The sequence below is a fragment of the Dermacentor albipictus genome, chromosome 3, assembly GCF_038994185.2.
Source record: "Dermacentor albipictus isolate Rhodes 1998 colony chromosome 3, USDA_Dalb.pri_finalv2, whole genome shotgun sequence".
In the NCBI taxonomy this organism is placed as follows: Eukaryota; Metazoa; Arthropoda; class Arachnida; order Ixodida; family Ixodidae; genus Dermacentor; species Dermacentor albipictus.
This window is the reverse complement of record NC_091823.1, coordinates 20,045,314-20,072,931: the sequence shown is the minus strand read 5'-3', so window position 1 is coordinate 20,072,931 and position 27,618 is coordinate 20,045,314. Positions and strand designations below refer to the sequence as shown.

Here is a 27,618-nt window from a genome sequence, read left to right as displayed (position 1 = left end):
GGACAAACGACAAGTTAAATTGCTTTAAAGTCCGTTCCATAGGCAAGAGGTGCCGCAATGTGCAACACATATCACAAACAGAGGCACACAGACACTAGTTCAGTGCGCACACGGAAGCTGAGACACCTCCAATGGTACTAAAATTTGTAGGCTACGTGCAACTGATGCGCACTTACCCCTCCCGCCTCTGTCTGAAGGCAACCTTGACGTCTGCATGCCGGCTGCTGCTGAACGACATAGCTTGATGCTAGGTAGGGGGGGAACAAGACGGCAAAGGTCACAATCCTGCTAACGGCCAGCCGCGTATTCAGATTAGCAATAGTTACTGCAAATCAGTGCTGCTATTCGTGCGACGAACACGTCCTCCAGCACTTTGCATCAGGAGAACGACCGCTATACTCGTCAGGCCGCTTCCGAAGTGCAACGTACCGAGTAAATTAACAAGAAAACAGACCGCGTTAATCGCATTAGCAAGCTCAGGCTGTGGCGATGGCGCGCTGCTGTTAAACACTTGTGCCAGCGCTGATGACGGCATCCCGCACACCACTGCGTCAGTACATACAAGCGTGGATATGAAATTTCCCATAATATACATGTATTGTGCAATCGCTGGCAAACCACAATGTTCTTTATCGCATCTTATTCAAGTCAATCAAATTTTGTCCAGACGATAGGCCTAGCAAAAGTAATTATTTTGGCTGCCTGAAAGGAACAGGCATAAATTCTCGCACATGTGGAATCTGAAAACTATGCAGATGGCGAGGTTTGCTTCGGTAAACACTTACAACTCAAGTTTTCCTGATCTTTCCCAACTTTTACAAAGGTCTGAAGACACAACCCGGCTCGCCATTATTGTGAGCCGACAAACTACCGCTAGCGCGCTAAACGCTCTCTAGCGACGATTAACTGCTGACAGCAAGAAAAAAAAGAGAACATCAGAAAGTGATCAGACATTATATCAAAATAAATATAATAAAAAGTTCGGCACCTACGTTGTAAAAATGTATTCCAATAACGTAATATTTAACTTTTTACATTCATGAAGCAAGTAGTTGCGGATGTCTCCGGCGTAGGCACTGCCATCGCGACGTTTTGTTTTCTGCTGGAGGTGCAGCAAGAGCTTCGGGTCCTCAGCAAGGTATTTGTGATTGCTATGCGATGTGTTTTGCCGTGACATTGACGTTTTTAGCGAGACACAATACAAGGAAACTAATAACCAGTTGAATTGGTAATCGGCAGAAGAGCCGCAAGCTAGCTACTGCGTGCCGGTCCGTCGCTTTTTCTCGTTGTCGTGCGGGCACCGTGAACCGTGCCTCGTCTTCGTTTTCTTTCCAGTTATGGGCTCGTCTGGAAGCACCAGGAGAGTTACCATCGTTAACGAAAACTCTCCGGATGTCATCAAGATATCAGACTCTGTTGTGAAGAGGCTGAAGGGAGAATCCGACTCTATTTCGTCCACAGTGGCCCGACAGACTGCTGCCGGTGTACCGTACGAGCCGAGGACTGCCGCGGGAGACAACCTTCAGAGCCGGAGGCTCAACCACGACGAACTGAAGAAACTTGATGACGTCTGGCGAGAAAATTTGAAGGAGGTAGAACGGCAGAATCAAGAATTGTACAAACTGGCGACCGACAAGTTTGCCGGTGCCGTAAAGCAGGTAGAGGAGCGGTACGCCCAACATACGTGCACTCCTGTGTGCGAGGGGCACCAGCAAAAAGTAATGGATTGTTACGCGAAGAACCAGCGCGCGCCATTAAATTGTTCTAAGCTCGTCGATGCGTTCACAAAGTGTGTTCACGAGGCAAGAAAAGACATTGTAGCTCAGTAGAATGAACGTTAGGCATGCTTGATGTCTTCTGGGTGACATTGAGTCTTGCTTCTAAAAACCAGTTTGCCTGTTAGAAAAAATAAAACTATAACATAATAACTATTCTTTTGTTTATGAATTGGCGTGCGCAAGACTGGCCAGTGAGTGTGGCTATATACCGAGCCACTAGCGTGAGCACGCCCCCAATAGTTCCTAGAACTAGAACACAGAGCATAACGGACTGCTCCACTGTGTCTCAAGGAGTGGTTCGCAGGGTAAATTTCTAAAGGCAATGGCGTTTTTCTTGTCAGTAGAGACGTGACTAAATTGTAGAATAAGGAACCGGCTTGCTGAAGCTAAACCTTATATGTGCTGTCTGCTAAAGCTATGCAAAGCAACTTGAGGGTTACCTTTTGGAAGCACCGCTTAGACCCGCAGCGCCAATGCTTTCAGCTTATTCATGCCCCTCCATGATGTCGATTGCCTACTGTAACATGCAGAGAATTGTCATGAATGTTGGGAAATTTCAAGACTTCAAACTCCACCAAATGCAGTTTTATGACAGTTGGAGCCCACAGCAAAAGCCCAGCCTGAAGTATTTAAAGCTCAGGAGAACCGAATTAACGCACAGTGCTGAGCCACATCGTCCTATATTTTGCGTTCGTAAAAGTGGGTAAAAAAAAAAAGTACCATTCGACATTTCATTACATTACAGATTCTCTCTCCAAAGTAACTTCTCAGTCATCCAGAGTATAGGTAATGTTGCTACTGCAGGGATTCTGTACAAAAACTTGAATCAGCACTATGAGCACAACTGATTTGATTTGCAATATCATTCTTTAAAACTGGTTAGAACCAGAGCTTAAATGTCAGGGGGGGGGGGGGGGGGGGGGGGGGTCTGGCTTGGCCATCAGCAATATTGGACGCCAGAAGCGGGAAATAGCTTTGTCGAATTATTCCTGGCAGGCTGTGCCATAAAGAAGTGTAAAAACCTGAAATGTTGCTGTGTGCATGCAGATCACTCGCCCATTTGAGGCAGGCATAGGTTTACTTTATTTGCTGGACAGTTAGCAGTTAATTTCAGTGAGTGCTAGTACTTTTCCTTCAGTACAATTTGTTCTTTCTGAGTGCCAGAGTTATGTAATAACACAAGTTTTCCTACCCTAGCAATTTAGAGGTCCTGGCACAAAAGGTGTATTCATCCAAATGTCATCTGATTACAAAATCCCTTCCCAAAAAATTTCAGTTAGCTTATGTATTATTACCTCTGCATTTACATGTACACATATGTAGGTATGGAGACCATGTATACATGGGAGTTCACCATCCCCCCCGTACCCCTCCTTTGAGCAGAGAGTCTTTGAGCGCTGGTTAGAATGTTACACCACAAATGGGTTAATATATTGGGCAGCCCATCAACAAAACCTCAGTCTACCATACTTGCTTTATTAGATGGCGCTTGAGTTCAGTTTTCCAAGAAAACACTGACTACCGACTACCTGACCTGCCAAAAACACAGACTTCATCCAGCGCTGCCATGCATGAGTAAAAAAATAGATAGAGAGAGCTTTCTTTTAATGTGTGCAACTAAGCGTAACATTGATTGAAATTTCGTGTGATAGGCTTTGCAGTCAGTGACTGCGAATTAACTTGCAGTATTTAGCATTTTCAAATACTTTTGACACAAGACTTGAAAATGTTTGTAAGAAAATACTTTTTTCCTGCCATGGTAGCTTTGCAGCTATGGTGTTGCACTACCAAGCACAGGATCAAATCTTGCCGCGGTGGCCACATTTGGTAGGGGCAAAATGCAGAAACGCCTGTGCCCCGTGTGTTGGGTGCACATTAAAAATTAATCCAAAATCCCCCACTACCGTGTGCCTCATGATCAAATTGTCATTCTGGCACGTGAAATCACAGAATTCAATTCGGATTAAACACAGCATGTGTAACACCTGTGCAGCTGTATTACATTTGGCCCGCTGCACACAACATACCGACAAATAAATTTTGCAAGTTTACGATTCTGAAATATCTGTTCATAACAGTTTATACTGCAATGTTGAAAGTAATGTTTGTGTGAGCTAAACCTGCATTGATGAGCTCTCCTAACTAAATAGTATATGCTATACACTAAAGACAATATGTTTAGCTGTACTAACGAGCTACTGTTCTATAAGTACCGAAAATGTCACTCTTACCTTTAAAGGAGGTGTGGGTAAGCCAAATAAAGCACAATAACAAGAAAATGGTTGCGACGCCGCCTTCAGGCTCCCACCCCAGATCGCTGCGACATCATGAATTTTGATGATATTTGCTTGGGCCTAGAAAACTTATCACTAAAAATGAACAACATTATGTTCTAAAAAAAAAACCAGAGACTAAACTTAGCAAATTTCAAGGAATATACTGAGCCACAAAGGCCTAAATATGACAAAACAGTTTAAAATCTATCACACTGATGTAGAGGCTCTGAAGTTTTGGTATGAAATTTTAAAAAAATATAGATTTGTCCGTCATTTTCTTTTGTAATAGTCAACCTCTTTCCAGGAAATTAACAAAGATGAAGTTTTTTTCTTTAGTGTCCGTTCAAATGCAGAGCCTCGTTGATGTGTTCCTGTTTATTATGTTTTTCGAACACTTATGTTCTGAAGCACCGACACTCCGACGTCCACAAGGTCAGGTGTATTAGTTTCCCGTGTGTTGTGGCCAAAAACTGCAACGGCACACCATTGACAGTGGCATTGTTCGTCGAAGGCACCTATGTTAGCCACTACATGCCACTGCTGAAAATGGTCGCTTCGTAGAACCTGCTGTGCAGCACAGGAAGATCACCATTGCGATGTTTTGATTGTTACTAGTCACCGATCTCAACACGGCTTATGAAGTCGAAATCCAAGAAGAGCTGGACGAAGGCACAAGGGGTTGCCTACCATCCACATCTGCTAGAGTTCCTGTATATAGCTTCCTTTGCTCCCTAAATGGAGCTGTATAGAGTAACTCTAACAATTGCTACTTCCCCTCACTTGCAGACGCTGCATAGTCACTTTTAATCAATACCTTGTGCAGTTACTTCTGTATACAACGCTGCATGGCAACTGAAAAAGGGCTGCGACTGCTCAGAAAGAGGCGGTTGACCCATGTGCTTCATGCAAATTACAAGCCCCATCCATCTAGTGTGATTCATGGCTATGATCAACCGCTACAAAAAAAAAGTGTTCAACGTTCAACAAGCTTTACTCTCTTCCTTTAATATTTTGTACGACAGGCAGGCAACTTCCCAAGTGCGAATATGTTGTGCATGTTAGTTCAGTCGTTAGCACGTCCGGTTCCAAACTGCACATTGCTGCAGCGTTTGATATCCAGCAGCAAATGGCATAGGTAGGTAAGAGTGCATGTCGTGGTGGGCGGAGATTTATTTGCCATGTGGTGAGGAGATGGCCTGGTCACAATGATATAACGACATGCCCAGTGTTAGGTAGGATGCGCCTGTTGTACTAGTGTCGCCGGGCTCGGTCGGCAATGCATTGGAGTACTTTGCAGCACACCCATTTATGGCGTGATTGTTTTAAAGCGAAAGCTTTACTGGCCGCGAACTTGTGATTTCACCGTGGCGGTGCTCCAAGGAGGCACATGATGTCACAATGCGCGCCTCACCACGGATATTTCTCCCTCTCTCACTCCCTAGTCACTACTGCGCATTCGCCACTAGTAGCACCGAGCCACAGGTGTTCCGCCGCCGCGCCTTTTCACTGCCGCCACTTGGTATGCCATCACACCGCGTTCCTCATCGTTTCGCTTGCCTCCACTCGCTTTGCCAGCTGCATCGCATGCCTCATAACATGTGGAAGGATTGAAAAGGAGAGCCCGCTTGTGCCGCAACCACAGTTGAGGCGGCAGTATGGACGGCGAAAATTCTGATAAGCAGTAGGAGGCCTGGAATCGACATCGGAACGAGATGAAGAGGGAACGAATCACCCAGGAAACAGACGAACAGCGCGCTGAACGAGTGGCTAAATGCCGCTACATAGCTAGACAACCGGACTAACCTGGACTTGCAATCAAGATTAACCAAGGCTAACCATGCTATGCCTCAGCTTTCGCTACGTATATCCTGGCATAGCCGAGCTAAGCCACTGCCAACTTTTTTGCTCACAGCCGTATCAGTGAAAGTTTTGTACCTTGCAGTGCAGTGCGTGTGCAATGCCTGTGGCCACACGTGTGCTTCAAGGTGCGTTCACACGACGAACTATCTCGTCAACAAACCTGACGTCACATGAGGATAGCAATAGGGGCTTGTTGGTACGGCATATCTTATTTTGTTATAGCGCAAGCTTGACAAGGACAATTGAAGGCACATCTGACACACATAGCGCTACAATAGAAGGCACATCTGACACACACAGAGCTACTAAGTAGCGCCGTGTGTGTCAGATGTGCCTTCTATTGTCCTTGTCAAGCTTGCGCTATAACAAAATAAGATATGACGTCACAACAAGTCAGCGCACTGTCCGGGTGCGAGCTTTACCTATAAGCATTCTTACTTAAAATGCATGTGAAGCGAAGAAATGTGACAAATTTCATTCAGGTCAGTTCAGTGCTTACCAAAGCAGGTAACAAATGCATTTCATAGGTATTCAAGAATGGAAGTTAAACCCGAGCTAAGCTTTAAATTAATTAAATTCTGGGGTTTCGCATGCCAAAATGAAGATATGATTATGAAGCATGCCATAGTGGGGGTCTCTGGATTAATATTGATCACCTGCAGTTTTTCAATGTGCACCTAATGCACGATACACAAGCATTCTAACATTTTGCCCCCATTGAAATGCAGCCACCGTGGCCGGGATTCGATCCTGTACCCTCAGGCTTAGCAGCGCAATGCCAAAGCCACTAAGCCACCACGGTGGGTCTAACCTTCAAAGAAACATTACAAAAAAAAAGATTTCTTCTGCATCTGTAAGTTACCTTTCTACAACACCAAAAACACCACTCTTACCAGGATAAAAGTCTTGGTACACCAGAAAAAGCGCAAGAACGAGACGGGTGGCAACGCCTCCTTAAGTTCCCACACCTAGTCGCTGCGACATCATGGATTTTGATGGCATCTTCTAGGGCCTACTCATTGATATAGCGGTACAGACTAACTACACTATGTTCTAAAGGAACCGAATATTAAACATGGCAAGTTTCGAACATTTACTCAACCAACGTGGCCCAAATGCAAAAACATATTTTGGAATCCCCGACATCATACTGACATACTGGCGTCGGGGTTTCGGCGCGAAATTCAAATACTGATACTTCAACCTTTATTTTCTCATCTAATAAACTATTATTTTGAAATGACTGCCTGCACAGTTCTCAAACAATGCTTGATTAGTCTAAACTGATTTATTGTTTCGCTTTAGTGTCCCTTTAGGGCACCCTGTTGAAATGGGTTAAGTGTATTCCTTCTTGAAGACTTTGTTTGCATTTATTTTGCGGGAAAAGTTCAATACCGAGGAAAACATAGGCCAACTACTTGAATTTAGCGCCGAAATCGCAGTGCCAGTATGTCACAAATTTCAATGTGTATTCATCTGCTTGAGCTGCTTTTCGCATAAGATAGTTTTTGAAACTTGCCAAGATTATTTGGTTCCCTTAAAATGCCGTATATGAAAGTCTCTGGCACATCCATGACATCACATAAGCAGGACCTTCAAGGCCGCATCGCTGTCACCATATGGCTTACCTCTGCTGGCGGCAAGATTTTTCTTTTGAATTTCAGACGTGTAAGGAGTTTCATATGCCGCAGTGGCCACAAAAAACTGCTACTAGAATGTTTGTTACCAGAACATAATGCCCGCTCACTGTGCCCAAATGCATTGTACTAAGTGACAACAAAACTTTTTTTTTAAATCTGCATTGCTACAGCATGCTGTAACATGATCAAAACTTGCTTATATGTCACAGTGGAACTGAGCAGACTAAGACTGTGCCTGCAGCCATGTCTAAAAGAGCTGTCAACGATGCCAAACACATGTAAGGAAGTGTTGATAGAAGTTTGACCAAGCATGTCCAGTGACGTGCACTGAAAGCCAATCAGTCCAGTGTGTACATTGATGTCCAATTTCATCAAAAATGAATTTCATTATGTCACTACTATGACATCCATGAAAAGGAAGCATTTAATAGCCAACAGTGAAGACATGTAACAAGTAATTGGAGGAATTATGAAAACAAAAGGTTGAAGAGTCTTTTATTTATAGACAGAGGTACCAACATGAATCAGTACATCATCATCATCATCAGCCTGTTTTATGTCCACTGCAGGACGAAGGCCTCTCCCTGCGATCTCCAATTATCCCTGTCCTGTGCCAAACGATTCCAACTAGCGCCAGCGAATTTCCTCATTTCATCGATCGCGTTTTCCTTCTCTTGGTACCCATTCTGTAACCCTAATGGTCCAACGGTTATCTAAATGGCGCATAACATGACCTGCCCAGCTCCATTTCTTCCTTTTGATGTCAATTAGAATATTGTCTACATATACCCATTTGCTCTCTGATCCAAACCGCTCTCTTTCTGTCTCTTAATGTCATGCCTAGCAATCTTCATTCCATCGCTCTTTGCGCAGTCCTTAACTTGTTCTCAAGCTTCTTTGTCAGTCTTCAAGTTTCTGCCCCATATGTCAGCACTGGTAAAATGCACTGATTGTACACCTTCCTTTTCAATGATAATGCTAAGCTTCCAGTCAGGAGCTGGCAATGTCTACTGTATGCAATCCAACCCACTTTTATTCTGTGAATTTCCTTCTCATGATCAGGGTTCCCTGTGATTAATTGACCTAGGTAAACCTACTCCTTCACAGACTGTAGACGCCGACTGGCAATCCTGAACTCTTGTTCCTTTGCCCGGCTATTTATCATTACCTTTGTCTTCTGCATATTAATCTTCAACCCCACTCTTACACTCTCTCTGTAATACACCTGACAGTACACCCGACAACATACAATAACTTATCAAATAGCAAGGACTTGAGTACAGATTCTTCTAAAACAGAAAAGTAACTGTCAATGAACACTGCTGAAGAAAGCTCCATTGCTGAAATGCCATTATAGTACATTTTTTGCCAGCTAGAAAACATATACTGGTCTGAACATCATTCACATTGAACCACTGCTTTCATTTCTAGCCCAGATCACCAAAGTGCTAGCAATGCAGAAGGCTAATGACATCTTATGGCATCAGGCACAATTGTGTGAGAACTAATCTGTGTGGAACTTATAACAGTTGATGTTCATATTTTTCCATAGTTTTCTTGCACGTCTTGCTACGCTACAACATATGAACTCAACTTAGGTTCTAGGAAGGTCAAATGGCTAGTCATAATGGGAAAAATTTTAATTGCATGAGGTCACAAGAATAGGTGCGCCTACCTCACACCAAGTACTTGATTTTTCATGGAAAAAATCAGTCAGTGTCAGTCACACTGGCACATTTAATTTAAGCCTACTAGCAGCAAACTGACACATAAACTGAAAATCACAGGGAGTGCATTAAAATAATTTGTACACTAAAGACAACTGACAAAAAGTGAAGCAAGTAGGACTTCCATTAATAATTTTTGGCATAAATTCTTAGAGCACTGCTCAATGCAGTAGGTGAGGTAGTCTCTCGTAACCGTAGCATGCGAGGTTTTGTTTTATTAAAGTCAACAATACTATACAACCGTTGATCACTGCAGGTCTGTGCGAAGCAGCTCAGAAAAAGCGTGACGGCAATGAACAAAGTGTTCTGCTTTTTACATAAAGCATGCTTTAAGCACATGCATGAGTACCTGCTTGCAGTTCATGCTGTACAGCGTTAGCGCCAGCTTCCCTTTTAAATTTGTCACTTGCTCTTAGCATCCCTATAAAGAACAACTAAGGCTGCATGATAAATTTGGCTGAATTTCATACATAGCTGCATAAACATCCCACATCTCTGCAGTATTAAACTATTGCCACCAAACTGCACATCACAGCTTCATCAAGATTATTGAGCAGCACAGTGTTCCAAAAGAGGATACATCTACAATGTAAATAATTGCTCAGACTTGGCAATACACTTGGACCTCGTTATAACGAAATAGGATGTAACAAAATAATAGATATAACGAAGTAAATGAAACTCCCCTTGAAATTTTCATAGAGATCCATGCATCTAAAGCCTTGTTTTAGTGAAGTGAAATTGTCCTGGCAATGGACATAACAAACTAGATTTGTCTCGACCGCTGAGCTAGATACCAGGCCGTTGTGTGCCTAGTGCATGTGCATCACTTTCCGTGGGATTCTGCACTTGTTCGCCATGGCAATTTGAAACTTCTGCATCGAATACGCGTTTGAGCAACACTAGTCTTTCTCACTGCCATGCATAGCTGCACACAAGCAGCAGCACACTATCACACTTCTCCACCAACCTTTCTACAGTGCTTGCCTGGCTGCACGAGCCAGGCCATGCTGCGTTGCGAAAAGTTAGTGCTTTCACTTCTATTGCATGCCCAGCAGGCAGGCGCAGCTGAGGTGGCCAGCACGATCTCGGGGAGGGAGGGGGTCACGCCCAGGCCGTGCATTCACTTCTCCCTCTCCCTGTGGCACACTGCGGGGGCTGGCAGCTGGGCATGGCTTCCGAGCTTGGATTGGCATCGGTGCAGTCTCGGAGGCCACAAGCCGAAATTCGCTTGTTTCCTCTATCCCACAGCGGAGCGCTGTGTTGTGTGCCACATGCTGCTCAACTGCGGCAAGCCAATTGGAAAGTGGATGTGAAAGGTCATCACAACGGAACAGAAGGCAGCTACCTAAAGGCTGTTGCGTCAGGTGCTAAGTCACTTGTTGCACGCGCCGAAGATTCTTTTGTTGATTTATTCAAATTTCATCATGTGCGTGACCGTGTAGTGGTTCTGTGGGCCGCGAAGCCATCTTCTTATTTCCATGTTTACAATTGTGAGCCCCATTGAGCATATATTGCAGTTAGTGGCAATAATGTATATGATGAAGTAACGGGTATAACAAAGTAATTTCGGCTCTCCCTTCACCTTTGTTATAACGAGGTTCGATTGTATTTGTGTTTAATTGTTACTACAGGAAATCAGGTCACTAAAAAAAAATCTGTTTATTATTTAATATGGACATCAGAGTGCAAAAACATCACCGGAAAAAGCAGCCAACAGTTCTCTAAATTGAATTGATTTATGTTGCACTACACCCCCACTTCAGTGAGGCTGCAGCAGAGATTACGGCAAAGAGATCAAGTTGGTCATAGGTGCAGGCTTGGTGCTACACTGATCTGAGAAGGGTAAAGATAGCAATGCAACATGGAATGTTACTGCCATGTCTTCAAATATTCATTAAAACAAATGTGTAGACTGCTCATCTAAGCTGAGTCACTCCAGCAAAAAGAGCTAGCATTCAAATGCTCTACCTTGATAGCTGCTTACATACTTTAATGAACTCAACACAGAAGCTGCCACCTGTTTCATGATAAACGAGCAACATTACATGATGAAGGCCAAACAGACACACACCTAGAACAATTAATTGCATTTTCATTTAGTTCATTGTGTGCAGCAGTTGTTGCCACACAGATAACAATAAAAGGAAGCTTAGCTGTAAATATTTTTCAGACAATGCCACATCGGTATTCCATTGGCGCATGCATTTGTCTGCTGTTGCGCATAGGTTAAGAGCTAAAAAAAAAGGGGCTTAGTGTGTAAACACACTATGCCAAAACGAGGAGTAATTAGCACCTCAAATTACGTGACACACACAATTTAGCATATGTGTACAACTACTGATGTGCCTCTAATGCCATGGGTCACAGCTAGCTTGACACCTTCTAGTCCCTTCACCTCACTGTACATGGTGGTCCTTTATAAAAGGGAACACACAAGCACATGGCCTGTGCTCTGCAGCAGCAGCTTAGAGTGGCAGCAAAAGAAAGCTCGTCTGCTTTTGGCATCATCTATGGGTGATCGGAATCGCCAATAGCAAGTGCCTGCTAGACTTAGCTGCACTCTCTCCCCTACATGACTTAGGCAAGGAGCGGGGCTTGCAGCGCCTATTGCTAGCAAACTGTGCTTGTACAAGCGCACTGGAAACATGGAAGTGCCAACATACCATATATACTTGTATAAGGGCTGTACTTTCTTATTCTAGAATCTTGGCTGTGTTTCTGCCCTTACAAGAATGAGGCCGATGATAGCCCATTAAAGGTTCATACTTTCTCCGCAGCTGTAGCAGAGGGTAAGAAAGGAGCAAATGACATGTTATAAACGTCTTTATTATTGTATTTTACTGACCTAAATAGGACTCCCTTCTCTAGAGGCAAAATGCCACCGATCTGACTGGAAACACTGCCAACACAGCTGACACAACGTGGCACACAAAGAAATAATGGCACTGCGGTGCCGGCCTGAGTGGCATTGACAAAAAAGCTACTAGTGCCATCTAGCGGCAGCAGAACTAACTTTGCTTTCCGGTGAGACATTTAGATTTTTTTCAAAAAATTTTCCCTCTATAGTGGGGGTGCAGCCATTAGTCGAGTATATACGGTATGCCCAGTAGTTATTAGGTACTCTCAGCATATTTTAATGGGTAACAGTTCCAGGACTACTCCCCTCGGAAATCTCTCTGTCTGTCTGTTTGAAACTTGTGACACAATGCGTGCCGGTGCCGTAGGTATAAATGGGGCACTGTGGTCATTTATATGAGAATGCCTTGTAACTTCGTACGACTGCTGACGTTTACGAGTATGACTGAGTACTCACAGGTATTAGTTGCAATTAGGCTAATAAAATATGAATGAAATCAATTAAGATTAAAATTTTCAAGCATAGTGACAGTTAATGAAGGGTAGGGAGGCTAATTAAAATAAAATTACGATAAAATAATGTAATCAACAGTAATTACGATAATATTAAAATTATTATCATTAAGTGCATGTAAGATTATTATTGAATAATTAACACATTTCAGATAAATAATTATGTAATAATTAGTCAATAAGTTATTATTCAATGAAATAATCAAACATGCAACTGTCTCAATCATACCGTTACTTAAGCCTATGAATAAATTAGGCATCATTATTTGTGTGATGGCAACACTTGCTTAATTGTGTTTAGTTACCGCCGTCAAAGTTTCAACTGAGAGTGTTGCTCTCTTTCTCCCGAGTCACTCCGAATCGGGTGACGTTTATTCGTGCTATGTAAGGAAGCAGGCAGCGAGAGCTGCGTCCTGTAAAAATTTCGCTTGGAGTACTTACTAACTACTGGGCATATGTTGGTACTTCAATGTTTCCAGTGTACTAGCAGCAGATGGTGCGCTGCAGGCCCTGTTCCTTGAGCATCCGTCTAAACGAGGGATGGAGACGAGCAGGCGCCTGCCTTTCAGCCGTGTCTGGTTATTCTTGCTGCCAATATATAACGCCAAAAGTGGATGCGATTCCTTTTACTGCCACTTGTTGGCACTCCAAGCAGCCACTCCAGAGCACAGGGCACATGCTCGCATGTCCCCTTTAATAAAGGACCACTGTGTATATTTACAACAGTGATGTTGACAGAAAGTGTGCGTCGAAGCCAAAAGAAAATGTGCATTAAAAGCAGCAATATAAACACGTCCTTCAGTCAAGCACTGTACATCAATATGCTACCGTCCGCATATGGTCACACATAATGCACTGCCACAGAAGCAAAATCAAAAGGACCAGATTATGTTGTGCATATGCCATGGACAAAAAGCTACAGAACTCTCAATACGACGAAGTCTCAACAGGCACACGAAGAGTCTGATTCTGATCGATCATTGGTGTGACGTAACATGACAGAGAGTGAGCGCTCCTCTGATTGCCAGTGTGCTGGTGTCATCATGGGCTTGCTGTTTTTTAGCTTGTGGGCCAAGGTCATGAAGATGGCCTCTATATGGTCCGACTCACTCTCGTCCATGGCCGAAGTCTCAAAGAGGGGCATGTTGTGCATATCAGCAAACTTTTGTGCCATGTTGGTGCTCACTGCAGCCTGTAAATATTTAGGCAAATTACTGCATGTCACATTATGAGAAGGTAAAAGACTAATAACGCCCCTTTGTTATGACCTTCACACTTTCCCAACCACACATGCACAGTGTTGATCACTTGTGATTGAAGGAAGTGTAGGCCCATTTTAAAGCCCCACCAGAGTGTCTGGTCTTACTGTGCCTATCTTGCAGGCAGGTTGAAAACTAGTTTTGATTTCTATGTGGCTGTGCCTCTCTTTGGCAAATACTTCTAAGTGAAGTGAAATGAGGCTTCTTTTATTCAAAGTGTAGCAGTTGTACAGTACACTTTAGGAGAAGGGCAAAAGGCAAAATGCCAGATGAGACCCATTCCCCTACAATCAGTTGTAGCATTTGACAGACGGCAGCAAACATACTTCACTACATGGTGAACATAAAGCACGGTCAGTTTCAAAATATGAAAAAATGCATTCAATAACATCTTGTAAGATCTGACGGCATTTTCAATGAACACATATACTACTTCTGTAATGTGAAAACCACTCTGTAACACTCTCTATAAGCCCTAAAAGAAGTACTCTGATGGATCATGTCTCAATGTGTTTGTTAATCTTAAGAGAATAAGTTGGAATTCAACCGTTTGTGCTGCATAGTTTCTTCTTATCTCTGGTGTTCTTCCGAGAGACATGCCTCAACTCATAACTGGTTTGTGGATGTGATTTTAGGTTTGAAAAGATTTTGCCTTTATTATTAGCTGCACAATATGACTACTGCATGACTGTAGGCAGTAGCAGTATGCCACTAGCAGTATGCCTTGTGGATCAATGTGCTGAACGACTTACATCTAAGAAGTAGTGTTGTTTTGCAGTGCAATGTTTCACTGATTTGGTGCACTTCTCAGCAACCAATATGGCAGACTTAAGGAGCAAAGGATTTACATCGTTTTGTTTTAAACTTCGCAAAGCTGTGGCAGAGCTCAACGTATGCTAGAGGACGGTTTTCGAGTAGACGCCATGAGCCAAAGTAGGACGTTTTTACGGCATAAACACTTTAAAGAGGGCCAAATGTGTGGCGACAACAATGAGCATTCTGGATGCCCATCAACGAGGACAACCCTGGAAACGATTGCAGAAGTATGTAAGGCTGTCCTTGAAAATTGCAGGCTAACCATAAAGGATGTCTGCAACATTGTAGCACAATCATACGGCACAGTTCAACAAATTTTGTTGGGTGTTTTGAACAAGAGGCACATTTCTGCAAAATTTGTTCCAAGACTGTTCAGTGATCAACAGAAGCTGCACCTTCATCATGACAATGCGCCCACTTGCACATCACTCATTGTTCCACAGTTCCTGACTTCCAAACAAATCAGTACTTCCACACCCACCCTATTCACCTGACCTTGCCCCTTGTGACATTTCCGTGTTCACAAAGTTGAAGTTGAGGCTGAAAGAACATTGGTTTCACCCTGTTAAAGAGATCCAGTCATAATCACAGGAGGTCCATAACACACCATCACCTAGAGAGTTCGACAAATGTATGGAATCATGGCAGAAATGCCGGGAGCGGTGTACACATGCTCAAGGGGACTATTTTGAAGGAGACAGTGCTGATTAGGCGATACAGTGAACACATTTTTTCTTTTTTTTTTTTAAACTGAATTCCTAGAACTTTTGGGTAATACCTCGTACATCAGCATTAGCAGTTCTCAGCATCTCAATAATATGCCTGGCTCAGCAGCAACCTTGATTCAAGTGCTCGGACCAGCCACAAAACAAATCTCATCTGCCTCTTTTAATAGCGTCCGTAGCACATACACTATGGCACATTGCGGGAAGTTTGCTTCTTTGATAATGTGGAAAGTTGCAAGAAGGAACAAAAAACACAATGTATATTCTGACTGTGTGTGTTGGCATATAGGCAAGGTTCGCCTTGCAGAAGGTGCTGGCACTGTTCCACTTGAATCTATGTTCTGTTTACTTTCTTTAATTTTACTTTCAGGGCCATGAGTGGAATGGTGGTACAGGAGAACATAAACTGCTTGTAATGTTCACAGCCCAGATTTTCTGACTGAACAATTGTTTTCATTCTTTATTTTTTCTGTCCTTCATCAATGGCTCATATGACACCACATCTGCACACTGCTTTGACTGGCCATTCATCAAAATGGTGACAAAATGAACAGGGCCGAAAAAAAATTATTCTGACAAAATATGACCCCATGTTCTTCATAGCAAAAATTCCGCCCTGTAATGTTATGTGCCTCTTAGAGTAGAACAAACAAATGCAAGCACTTCTAACTGGAGCTGTGCATCTCCTAATAAGTGCAGCCGAGCCTTGTTTATAACAAAGTCAGATCTGCCAAGAACATACCTTCATCATGTTTGATATCTGTTATAAGTATACATGCCGTGGTTGGTGGAAAATAATAACAATAATAATAAAAAGAAATGCAAACACACATGATGCTTTTTACGAGCCACCAACAGGTCTCCTGTTGTCTTGAATGACCTGTTGGCAATGTTTCTGTGCCGATACATGGCATGTGAACAATACCAAATTACATAAGCACTTTGCACAATCTTTAGTATGCAACTGTTTCATTGTAGCTATGGAAAGAAGAATGATAGGTGTAACGTTAAGGGATAAGAAAAGAGCAGAGTGGGTGAGGGAACAAACGCGAGTTAATGACATCTTAGTTGAAATCAAGAAAAAGAAATGGGCATGGGCAGGACATGTGATGAGGAGGGAGGATAACCGATGGTCATTAAGGGTTACGAACTGGATCCCAAGGGAAGGGAAGCGTAGCAGGGGGCGGCAGATAGTTAGGTGGGCGGATGAGATTAAGAAGTTTGCAGGGACAGCATGGCCACAATTAGTACATGACCGGGGTTGTTGGAGAAGTATGGGAGAGGCCTTTGCCCTGCAGTGGGCGTAACCAGGCTGATGATGATGATGAGGACAGGCACGCTGGCTTGCCAGCAGGGCCAGCCAAGCCAAATTGTTGCCCAAGAAGAGCCCACGTACACAATGTGCTGTTTCGAGTTGTTCTTGATGAGCATTTGACATTTTTGCTACCAGAATACATACAAGTGGGCTGCCAAGTGAACAAATATTTGTTTCCCTGTAACCAATATTGTCTTGCATCTTGCATTTCTGGTTTTGTTATAGCAGTAGAATACTCATTGAAAAAAAGAAGGGCCAACAAAATTTTGATGCAGAAGGTTGTTATATCCATATTGAAGTATGACTACCAACAGCCTTAGGCTTCATATAGCTTTAGTTGGTAGATGTCGCAAGAACAGTTTGGTGTGGTGAAACAGTTAACCTACCTTGTCTTTGCAATCACACTTGTTACCAACAAGGATACGAGGAATGTCGGAGGTGAGTTGGTGCTCATCGCATTCCTCTACCCAAAGGGGCAAGCTCTGGTAGGATGCCATCCTCGTGACATCGTAGACAAACACCACCGCATGCACATTGCGGTAGTAGTGCTGTACCATGCTTTTGCGAAACCGTTCCTGGCCAGCTGTGTCCCATAGCTGAAGCTGCATTTAAACAATAAATGAAAAAGTGCACCAAAGCCTCATTCATATGATTGTCAAGGTACAGGCAGGGAACCAATATTTATGAAAGTACTTAGGATATGAGAAGAATACCAGGGAATTTGTTCTCACAGCACAACTTGCAGATGCTTTTAAATTGCAGGAACAAAAGACTGTGTCCTTCTCGCTATAATGAACTGATTAACATGCTGCTTCTTTCATCTTCACCAATTTAGGTTCATCTAGTTTGGTTTGTGTATTGCATGAAGATTCCTTATAAAGATAGAAATAAACTAGCTCACATAGTGCACCAGCCATGTTGGGACATGAACATTTATGACTTCACATAAGGGTGAGAATGTTTTTCTGCAGAGTTGCTGTGGTGCAGCGTTAACACAAATTACCTACTGAAACAATTTAGTCCTATGTATGTGCACCTATTTCTGTGTTTAGAAAACTATGCAGTGAGAACTGTCCTGCACAAGAAAGCACCTTGGCATGAACATTAAAATAATATCAGTAGCTTTATAAAGTGGTGTTCTGAACATTAGGAAGTTTAATGAGATTCAAAACACTTGCTTGGCTATGCGGTATCTGGGCCTTGATGACTGTTCAGCATGTTGTGTTGCATTGCATAGTTACATCACAAGTGCTGATGGTTGTTTTTTGGACTGCATGAAATGGTTTGCCAAGGTGCAGAGCATGCTTTGGGTGTCCTATACATATACTATAACCCATACTTCCATATAAGGGAACTTCACTGCTTTTTTATACAAGGGCCGTTCTGCCTGAAAAAGAGCTTTTTCTATACTAGAATTTCCTTGTATCTGATCTGGTATGGGAAGATAATTGCACTGCTAAATGAAATTTTATTTTTATTCAAAAGAACCTTACAGGCCCTATGGCAGGGCATAAAGTAAGGGGGGCATATTAAACAGTAAAGGTATAAAAAGTACAAATTTCCAACAGGAACAGTGCTATAAAAAGATTACCGTGTTACATAATATTGAAGGCACTAGGAATACAAAGCAATATCTGAAGGCACACGAACACTTGTTACTGTTAACAGAGCAAAGGAATATCGTTTATGAAAATGATATACAACATGGAAAAAATGCACGATAACATACACTAGATTGGTCACTCGTGATTGGTATTAAATGGGAAAAGCATGAGTAACTGAGAGCAAAACGTATCGGGATTAGATATGGAGGCTATGTTATCAGGGAGGCTATGTAATCAGGGAGGTCATTCCAGAGACGAATGGCACGTGGTAGTGCCGATGAATTAAATGCATTTGTTTTACCGTATATGCGCATGAAACTGAACTGATTATGTAATCTGCGTGAAAAAGAGTGGGGTATTTGTAGTTGTAACTGGGTTCGTTTATTAGTGTAAATATATTTGTGGAATAAGCACAAAAGAGCGATGTTGCGGCGTATATCTAATGGCCGCAACAGTAGGTCTAGTTTAATTTGTGTAATGCTTGAGTTTATACTGTAGTTACCGGATATGAACTGGGCTGCTCTGTTTTGTATCATTTCCATCATATTTATTAGGTAATTTTGATGAGGGGACCAAATTGGGGAGGCGAATTCTAACTGTGGCAAAATGAATGTTTGGAAAGCGAGTTTTCGAATGTTTGGCGGGGCATTTCGCAAGTTGCGTTGTAGATAGGCAAGAGAATGTGATGCTTTCTCGCATGTAGAAATGATGTGTGGGGCCCATGAAAGATTCTCTGTAAGAACAACACCAAGGTACTTATATGATGAAGTGTGGGAAAGCATAGCGTTATTAAGATGATACGAATATTTAGAATTTACACATTTTCAGCTGAAGCACATCACCTCGCACTTTGTAAAGTTTAGTGTCATGAGTCATTTGTTACACCAGTTAGCGATAAGGTTAAGATCTGCTTGAAGTTTCAAGTGATCGTCAGTCATGTGGATAGGATGGTAGATTATGCAGACATCGGCAAAAAGGCGAATTTAGGAAGTAATCTGGGTGGGTAAGTCGTTAATGTAGATTAAGAAGAGTAAGGGGCCGAGGACGCTGCCTTGTGGCACACCAGAGCTAACAGAAGAAGGTGGGGAAGAGAAATTGTTAACAACAGTAAACTGTTCTCGAAAAGAAAGAAAATTACGAATCCAGGATAATGTTAAAGAGTCAAGTCGTAGGGCAGATAATTGAGAAATTAGGCGACAGTGGGGCACGTGGTCAAAAGCTTTAGAAAAGTCAAGAAAGATACAGTCAGTTTGAAGGTTGCAGTCCATGTTAAAGTGCAAGTCAGTCGTTAGTTCGAACAATTGCGTGTCACAAGAAAATCCCTTCTTAAAACCATGCTGATTAGAACAAAAGAAATTGTGAGCTTCTAGGTGGCTGTACACGTGGGAAATGATTATGTGCTCGAGCATTTTGCAACATATGCAGGTTAAAGATATGGGCCGATAGTTGTCAGGTGTATGAACATCTCCAGATTTGTGAATTGGTATTATTTTTCCTATTAACCAATCAGTGGGTAACTTTCCAGATGCTAGGGATTGTTGAAAAATATGGCATAAGATTTTGCTTGAGACAGCAATAGTGTTCTTTAAAATCTTAGAATTAATGTTGTCAATACCGGCGGAAGTAGATATTTTGAGGTTACTAATGAGTAATTTAACGCCTTCAACAGTGATATCGATTGGTTCCATGTATGCGGCATCAAGTTCAGGAAAAGTTGGGGAACATTGGAAAAGTCCTCCTGAGTGAAAACAGATGAAAAAAATGTGTTGAATACGGTGGGGCAATCGGCGCTAGAAATAGGTATGTTTTCTGTTCCGTGCAAAGTTATGGTGTTAGTATCTCTTGTCGGAGATATGGTTTGCCAAAATTTTTTAGGATTGGAAGTTAGCAGCGATGGTAGGTCTTGAGAGTAATACTTACCTTTGGCGGAAGATATTGCTGAGCAGTAATTGTTTAATCTGTCTTCGTATATCTGCCAAGCCTCAGCAGTCCACACGCGTTCAGCCCTGTTATAAGAACGCTTCTTTCTATTCCTTAGTTTGCGAAGAGACTTGTTGAACCAAGGGCTGGATTTGTCATTAGTTATGGAGACTATCGGGATGTAACAGTCTACTAATGCTGTTAATTTGTCCCTGAAGAGCACCCAGTTGTCGTTTATGGATCGACAATGAAATGAAGGAAGTAGCACTTGGCAAAAAATTCTTCTAGTTGGGAGTTAATCTCATCGTAATTTGCTCTGTTATAATCGCGAATTTGGTTAGTTGTTGTGCCAGACACAGGCTTCAGGATGTTAACAGCTAGTTGGATGAGGTTATGATCACTAAAGCCGCTCATATTTGAAATGGAAGTAATTGTGTCAGGAGCGTTTGTGAAAACCAAGTCCAAGATATTGGAAGTGAGTGCAGGGGCCTTCACTATTTGGAACAGGTTAAAATCTAACGTTAGATTGATTAGTTCCAGAGATGCATGACATGAAGATGACATATGTTCCCAGTCGATAAGCGGAAAATTGAAATCACGAAGATGATAAACATGGTTGGATGGACACAGCTGGAGCGCTTTATTGACACTGTCCCGCAAGTCATTCAAAAAGGAATGGTTGCAATCTGGTGCCCGGTAACAGGCGCCAATAAGTACAGCACTGGAGGACACATAAAAAAAAAAGCATTAGCATGACAGTTGATATTGCTAAAGTGGCTGAATCTCGTAAACAACATATTATATGCAATATGTTATGTGCAATAGTATTGGTAGAGTGAACCCTATATTACATAGCCATTTCTATCTTTTCTTTCATATCATGCACATTACAGAGGACCCTCCCTCCCCCCTCCTCCCACAGAAAGGTTTGTAGAGTCATGGACATAACAGCTCTGCAGACAGCTTTACCATATATAAGAGAAACCACTGAGCGTTAAAAGAATTTGTACTGCATGCAACAGTCACAGCTTTATTGCAAAATTTTTTCTCAATGCTGAACGCACCTGGTCACCGTGTCATGCAGCTGACAGTGATCAAACGCACTTCGTGCCAGAGAAAAGTGCCTTTTCAGACGCAGTTTTGACGATGCACTGACAAGAGATTACTGGAACCTTCAATGTGAACACTGATATAATGTAACAATATTAGCTGAAACACTGCAAACTGTCGCGAAAATTCAAGCAAAGCTTCAAGGTTCGGCGATAGGTCGCTTCCTTCCGCCTTAACGTTTCAGAACGTCACGAGTTCACAAGAAGCGCCACACGCCAAGTTTTACAACTGTTACATGTGTGAACACCTGAAGTGGGCTAGGGCAGCGTGCGACGTGCTGATTATCCCGGTCATAATACGAGCAAAACAAAACATGCGAATTCACACAGGGCACACTATCACAATCGAACTCGATCCATATCACTTTTCTCAACCGCGATTAGCTCCTTTGTACAAGCCGCTGAAAGGAGCCAATCGTGATGGACAAATTCGATGCCGATCGGGCTCGATCGCGATCGAAAATGCACTGCGTGACCACTGTCATTCTAGACGCTCCAGCCAGCGATAGTTCCGGCCACGACCCGTTCCAGAAACTATGTAATGGTTGTTTAAAAGTAAATAGAGACAGAGTGATCGAATAAACAAGAAATAAATGCTGTCAATGACAATCATATACGTAGACAAACATAAAATACAGTACGGTTCGTGCGCTCTGAGGAAACTTGTCAACTCATAAGTACTTTACGCGTGTCACTGTAAGAGGAAATAGGAAAATCAGAGCGACAGAAATATTAATTCGCAGCCGCGCATATACGGCAGCAAGTACCTGCCTTTAATATTTACATACCTTAATCTGCTCACCGTCTACTTCCACTGTCCTTTCGCGAAAGTCGACTCCAATGGTAGCCTCCGTTTTAGCAGGAAACTTGCCGCAACAGAAGCGGTAAGTCAGACACGTCTTGCCCACATTTGTGTCTCCAATCACGATGATCTTGAATATGCGCTTCTGCTTCTCGACGCTCACTCTGTTTGGAGAGCCTACGGGCGATTTCTCTGCCATGCTCTGCCAGCAAGAGTCCTTACGTAACGAAGGAGCTCGGCGCTTTCACCGTTCCTTGTCGCTTCGGTGCTCGCACCAAAACAAACGCAGCTGTTCGACGCGCCCCGGCACATCAACTTTTACAAGATTAAGCGTTAAGCAGCTACCGTCGCGAAACACAAGCGATCCAGAAAATAACAATGAGTGCTTTCGTCCAATCTATCGGCCAGGTCACGGATGCGTACAACCGTGGGACGTGTCAAGCGGCACCTTTGTCACAAGAACATCGGTTTCGATACCCCACTTCGTGACCATTGAGACGCCATGTTTCATTACGGCTTGACTGATGATGATAAACAATGAAGCCAGTATAATAAATTGTATCTGCATTGAATCGATGCAGAGTAAGTTGAAATCAAAATATAATAATGAACAATGCAAGTATATTACTTTATAATTAAATATTGCGAAAAAGGGTTCGAGGATACAATGGCAATGCCGTGCGTCCGCCATTCACGCTTTTTACCACGCGGTTCTGACACGAGTGTTATCGGAAGGAGTCCTCTGTGAAATTCCCCGGTTCCTCTCTTGGCTCCGGGATGTCTCCCAGCCAACCGCTACCACCAAAAGAGAATGCCCTATTTAAAAGAATATTGGTGAGTATTGACTCGTTTTGTGCCGCACTGCGCGCTTGAACAACAGTCTAAGCCTACTTGCACAACTCTGATGCACCGAGAAGGGCATCTCTTCCGCGCGATTACTGTTTTTTGCAGCCTTGCTTTAGGTTACAGTTAGGGAAGGCAAGCTTCGAGCTGAATTCCAAAAATCTGCGCTGTTTTTTAGTGTGACTACGTTGTTTGCAACTTAAATTTCACAGTGTCGTCTCCGTTCAACCGGCGTCATCCGATAGCTGTGATCGATGTGAAATTCAAATAACTGCACACATTTTTCTACTGTTTCGCTCGTGTTTTGTTGAGTAAAAACCTGCGATCGCTGGCTGTTTCTTTCAGAAATGCTACGAACACAAACAATACAAGAATGGGTTAAAATTTGCCAAGCAGATTTTAACCAACCCGAAGTTCGCGGACCATGGAGGTGGGTGTGCAATTCCTTTTAAAGCAAGGGCGCGTATTGTTATCGAAATAGCTGCCTTGTTGGGCAGCGAAATTGTGTCAGCGTAATTGGCTCCATTGAGTTATTACTCGTAGTTCGCGGTTTGCGCATATTTATTTCCTAGAAGAAAAAAAAACTGCGCAACTAATTTATCTTGCAGGTCTTATCAGCTAGAGATTATGTGCCAAGCTGGGTTTTTGACAAACGTAGTCGGAGAGCTAAACGCAGTGTAAACAAAAGCGTTATTTTTCACGTTTCGATTGCCGGTATTCACGATTTATCGGCGCTGCTTTAACGTGTGCAACGCGCAGCTGCCGGTCTTATGGGTGTGTCGGTGCTTGATGTATTAACCGCTTTTATACGGTTTTTCGTTTCGTCAGAAACGTTGGCTATGAAAGGGCTGACTCTGAACTGCCTAGGGAGAAAAGACGAAGCTTATGAATACGTTCGAAAAGGGCTCCGGAACGACCTCAAGAGCCATGTCTGTATCCTTTTATGCCGCTCTGGTGGACAGCAACAGTTCGCTGCATGGTGGTGAAGTGAAACTTGTGGGGTTGCTGGCGTGCATGCTCGAATAGCTTCATGACTGAAAGGAGTATTTTAATCAGTTTGCATGACAGTAGTTTGTTGCTTTTCTTACCCAAGCGCCGATTGTTAAACAAGTGAAATTGAACAGCATTGCAGATATTCAGCATTGCAGGTCGTCACTTGTTGACTTTAAAATAGGATAGTGTGTAGTTTAAGGACCTGTTGTGCTTCGACCAGTGTTCTGTGAATGCAAACATGAACAATACGGTCTAGTGAGTTGCTAGGATTTCAGATAATGATAAGCTTTAGCTATCGTAAGTTGTGTAGGTGCAGCATGGTAATGCATGCTGAAGATGAAGCGAGACATTTGATTTAGCTTATGGAAAGTGCTTGCAACCTCAAAGATGTTCGTTACACGTGACATTGATGATGTCTGGTGTTGGGACCTTGGCAGATGCATTCATCTAAATGTAGTAAAGCCCATGGTGAAAATTCTTCTGAGCTGAAATAAACTCTACATACCTTGCTGCTGTTAATTGGTGTATAATCTGGGATTGTGTTACTGGGTGTAGTACATCTGCACCAATTCGCAGCACCAATGTGGACGTGTGCAGCTGTATCATCTGTGTAATGTGAGCTTGGTGCCTTTCATACAGGTTCTTCCCGACATTCAATTGTCAAATGAAACTTGTCAGTAGTAACAAGAAAAATAGTAGTATAAAAATTGGGAACCTGGAATTTGTGCAAAGCACCGATCAGGCGCTCACCCGCCTTGGTGGCTTAGCAGCTATGGTGTTGCGCTGCTAAGCACGAGGCCATGGGATCAAATCTAGGCCGCAGCAGTTGCATTTCTGCTGGGACAGAATGTAAGAACGCCTGTGTCCCGTGCATTGGGGCATGTTAAAGATCACCAGGTGGCCAAAATTAATCCGTAGTCCCCCACTACAGCGTGCCTCACAATCAGATCGTGGGTTTTGCATGTAAAACCCCCAAAATTAGGTTAAATTATTGTTTAATCATGCTTTCTGTTACAGCACTGTTTTATAGTGTGCCCGATGCTACAGTAGGAATGAAGAACTTAAATATTAATCCATTTGTTGAACTGTATTCCCATTTTAATCTGCTTACCAAACACTAGGTCCCTCAGAGATGCTGAGGGGTGTTGTGTATAACCATATTGCAGGCTATTCGTTCACAGCATGATTTGGCACAGCTGAGCCATGTTGCACGTGGTCTGCGGACTGGATTGGTGGTTGGTCTGTCAGGTGAATGTGCCATAAGAGGCTGCAAGCAAATGTTTTCAGTATTTCGCACGAATGTGATTTTGCATAGTGTTGTATTTAAGAGCTCGCTGAAGAACAACTCCGATATGTCATATGCCAATGAATATTGTCATCTTTAATGCCATCTTGTCCCCTCACTCGTTGCAGGCACCACTTCCGCTTCTTCACTATGAAATTTTGCTAGCTGTTAAAACACACGCACACACTGTCTCTTGCGCAATGTGTAGCCCCTTAACTTTATCGGATGTTTTCTTTCTTGAGCGCTCCTTCGTGGTGCTGGCACAAGTTTAGTGGTGTTTTGATGCTGCAAGGATCGTTCTGCATGCTGCAGTTCACTGCTGTTTAATTGTGCTATTTCTTCTTTCCACAACTTGGATGGAGAGGTAGCATGCTGCTCGGCTGCAGGCAATGCATTTCCCTGTAGAGATGGTGTGTCGGGCTGTGGTACATCTACTTTAAAAGACTAGGACATTTGATTATCCTATACAGCTTCTGGGTGCATTGCTTGAAACTTTGAAGTGTTCCAGACTTGTCCTTCTGAAAGAAATTAGGCTGGTCCTCACTGCTCAATAATCTTCTGGAATCCGATAAGTGTGAGAAAATCTTTCCATGGACTCTTGACTTCCTTATGTGGTTGTATTTACCGACGCCAAAGTGTCTTCATTATGCTCCATGTGTTGCTCTATGTACTGCTTCGAAGAAGCTTGTTTCTGCTTGACACGCTGGCTCAGCAGTTTCATCACTAGTGCAGGGTTTTTGCCAAATGAGTCATCCGGTAATCCGACAATATTTCATTACATTTGTTGTAGTTGTCCATTTAGCAAGACGGCAGGTGCAACTGCCCTTGTGGCGTGAGGAGTGCAGCGGTAGAAGCCGAAGTAGTCTGTGTCAGCAATATGCATCTCATGCTGCTCATGTACTGCCATCTGCTCGTAAGGCTTCATGACTGTTGAACCATTCCATGAGACCATTCGCCTGTGGATGGTACACAGAAAAGAGAAGCAATGGCGTTTACCACACTCCCAAAGGAACGCTCTGAATTCCACCAAGGCAAACAGTGGTCCATAGTCGGAAACCATCTCATAGGGTAGCCCTCACGAGAAAACATTTGTACCAGAGAGTTTTTTATCCCTGCAATAGAAACATTCCTTGAAGAAGTGACCTCTGGCCACTTGTGATAGTAAGCGTCGCTGCATAGCCACAGTCAATAGGAGCTTGCTCGAAGGGCCCAATAATATCTATAGCAATCTTCTCCCAAGGTGTTTCAGGATAAGCTTCCCGCCGCAGAGTTGTCACAGGGCTGGCAAACAATACAGATGCTTGTAGTTGTTCAACATGTCCGTCCAGCTTTTTCCACCAGTACAACTCTCACAGTTGCCCTTTCGTTTGGCTTATTCCCGGATGGAATTCAAAAACGATATTCATTAAACGACGGGTACGGGTACCAGGAACCACTATTCTGTCACCCCGATGAAGTAAGTTGTGTACAACGGAGAGTTCAGTGCGTAAATGAAAATATGGTGCAAGCTCTGCTTGTAGTGATTTCTTATGAGGCCAAGGTAGTGAAGTAAATTCCATGGCCTGTGCAATAACACTGTCATTGTCACTGGCTGCTTTTAATTCTTGTGTCATTACCATAAAAGAAAGAAGAAAGACGAAGTCATCTTCAACAGCAACATCGTTGTGCACCTCCTGCAAAGGTAGTTGAGAGAGTTCATCCTCCACAACATTATGGCTTCCCTTGCGGTACTGGATGGGGTAGTTGTGGCTGAGTAGGCGCACTGACCTATGTGAAATGCGTAAAGGTCGATGTCCGGTTTCTTTTGTTGACAACAATGTGACAAGAGCACTGTGGTCAGTTCGCAAGACAAAGGGACAACCCCAAAGATACACATGCCAATGCTCACAGGCCCTACCACAGCTAAGGCTTTGCATTTGCCTGCAGAGTGTTCCATTCTTGCGGGCTCAAGGTGCAGGAGGCAAAGGCAACCGTCTTTAGGGATCCCTCATTATTTCGCTGCACTGCAGTGCCAAGTCCATACCCAGAAGCATCAGTCTGACAATCACAGGGAGGCTCAAATTGAAGAAATGTAGCACATTGCAAGTTATCAGTGATTCTAAATGAGCGATGGTCTTTTCAGCAGCTGGCGTCCAAGCAAGTGGCTCGTTGCCTTGAAGCAATGTGTGAAAAGGCTCCACAACACCCAAGAAATGGGGAGCGAACTTTGAATGAAATCCTGCAAGTCCAAGCAGGAAATGAAGTTTATGTTAAAAGGTGCAGGAGCCTGCTCTATCGCTTCGATAGATGAAGCT

The 27,618-nt window shown here is 43.1% G+C and overlaps 4 protein-coding genes across 6 annotated transcripts in view; 2 read left to right on the top strand and 2 right to left on the bottom strand.

Moving 5' to 3' along the window:
• tho2 (THO complex subunit 2-like protein) overlaps nucleotides 1–911 on the bottom strand; it is a 111,329-nt gene extending 110,418 nt beyond the window's left edge. For all 3 annotated transcript variants that reach the window (XM_070535213.1, XM_070535215.1, XM_070535214.1), the window contains exons 1-2: nucleotides 786–911; nucleotides 177–247 (exon numbers count right to left, since the gene is read on the bottom strand). In XM_070535213.1, coding sequence (XP_070391314.1) covers nucleotides 177–247; nucleotides 786–850 — 136 coding nt within the window. In that variant the 5' untranslated portion in view covers nucleotides 851–911. The remainder of the gene's footprint in view (nucleotides 1–176; nucleotides 248–785) is intronic.
• Nucleotides 912–1,030: 119 nt separating this feature from the next.
• On the top strand, nucleotides 1,031–1,931 carry Chchd3 (Coiled-coil-helix-coiled-coil-helix domain containing 3). Its single transcript, XM_070535216.1, has 2 exons — nucleotides 1,031–1,138; nucleotides 1,336–1,931. Exon 2 carries the CDS (start codon nucleotides 1,338–1,340, stop codon nucleotides 1,827–1,829), a length of 492 nt encoding a protein of 163 aa, XP_070391317.1. The 5' UTR covers nucleotides 1,031–1,138; nucleotides 1,336–1,337; the 3' UTR covers nucleotides 1,830–1,931.
• An 8,993-nt stretch (nucleotides 1,932–10,924) lies between these two features.
• Nucleotides 10,925–22,712, bottom strand: LOC139057288 (ras-related protein Rab-33B-like). The gene is made up of 3 exons (XM_070535212.1): nucleotides 22,190–22,712; nucleotides 17,155–17,370; nucleotides 10,925–13,845 (listed from the first exon to the last, which is right to left on the bottom strand). The coding sequence occupies exons 1-3, from the start codon at nucleotides 22,400–22,402 to the stop codon at nucleotides 13,597–13,599; spliced, it is 678 nt and encodes a 225-aa protein (XP_070391313.1). The 5' UTR covers nucleotides 22,403–22,712; the 3' UTR covers nucleotides 10,925–13,596.
• Nucleotides 22,713–22,853: 141 nt separating this feature from the next.
• Naa15-16 (N-alpha-acetyltransferase 15/16) overlaps nucleotides 22,854–27,618 on the top strand; it is a 119,863-nt gene continuing 115,098 nt past the window's right edge. Inside the window, exons 1-3 of the mRNA XM_070535211.1 lie at nucleotides 22,854–23,037; nucleotides 23,392–23,476; nucleotides 23,875–23,979. Of these exons, the coding sequence (XP_070391312.1) occupies nucleotides 22,981–23,037; nucleotides 23,392–23,476; nucleotides 23,875–23,979 (247 nt within the window). The 5' untranslated portion in view covers nucleotides 22,854–22,980. The remainder of the gene's footprint in view (nucleotides 23,038–23,391; nucleotides 23,477–23,874; nucleotides 23,980–27,618) is intronic.

Excerpts from the sequence above, each read along its gene's own strand:
- Chchd3 (XM_070535216.1), top strand. The coding sequence starts at position 1,338 with ATGGGCTCGTCTGGAAGCACCAGGAGAGTTACCATCGTTAACGAAAAC.
- LOC139057288 (XM_070535212.1), bottom strand. The coding sequence starts at position 22,402 with ATGGCAGAGAAATCGCCCGTAGGCTCTCCAAACAGAGTGAGCGTCGAG. Across the intron at positions 17,371-22,189 it reads TAGACGGTGAGCAGATTAAG|CTTCAGCTATGGGACACAGC; the intron begins GTATGTAAATAT and ends GTTTAAATGCAG. Across the intron at positions 13,846-17,154 it reads AGTGTGATTGCAAAGACAAG|GCTGCAGTGAGCACCAACAT; the intron begins GTAGGTTAACTG and ends AAATATTTACAG.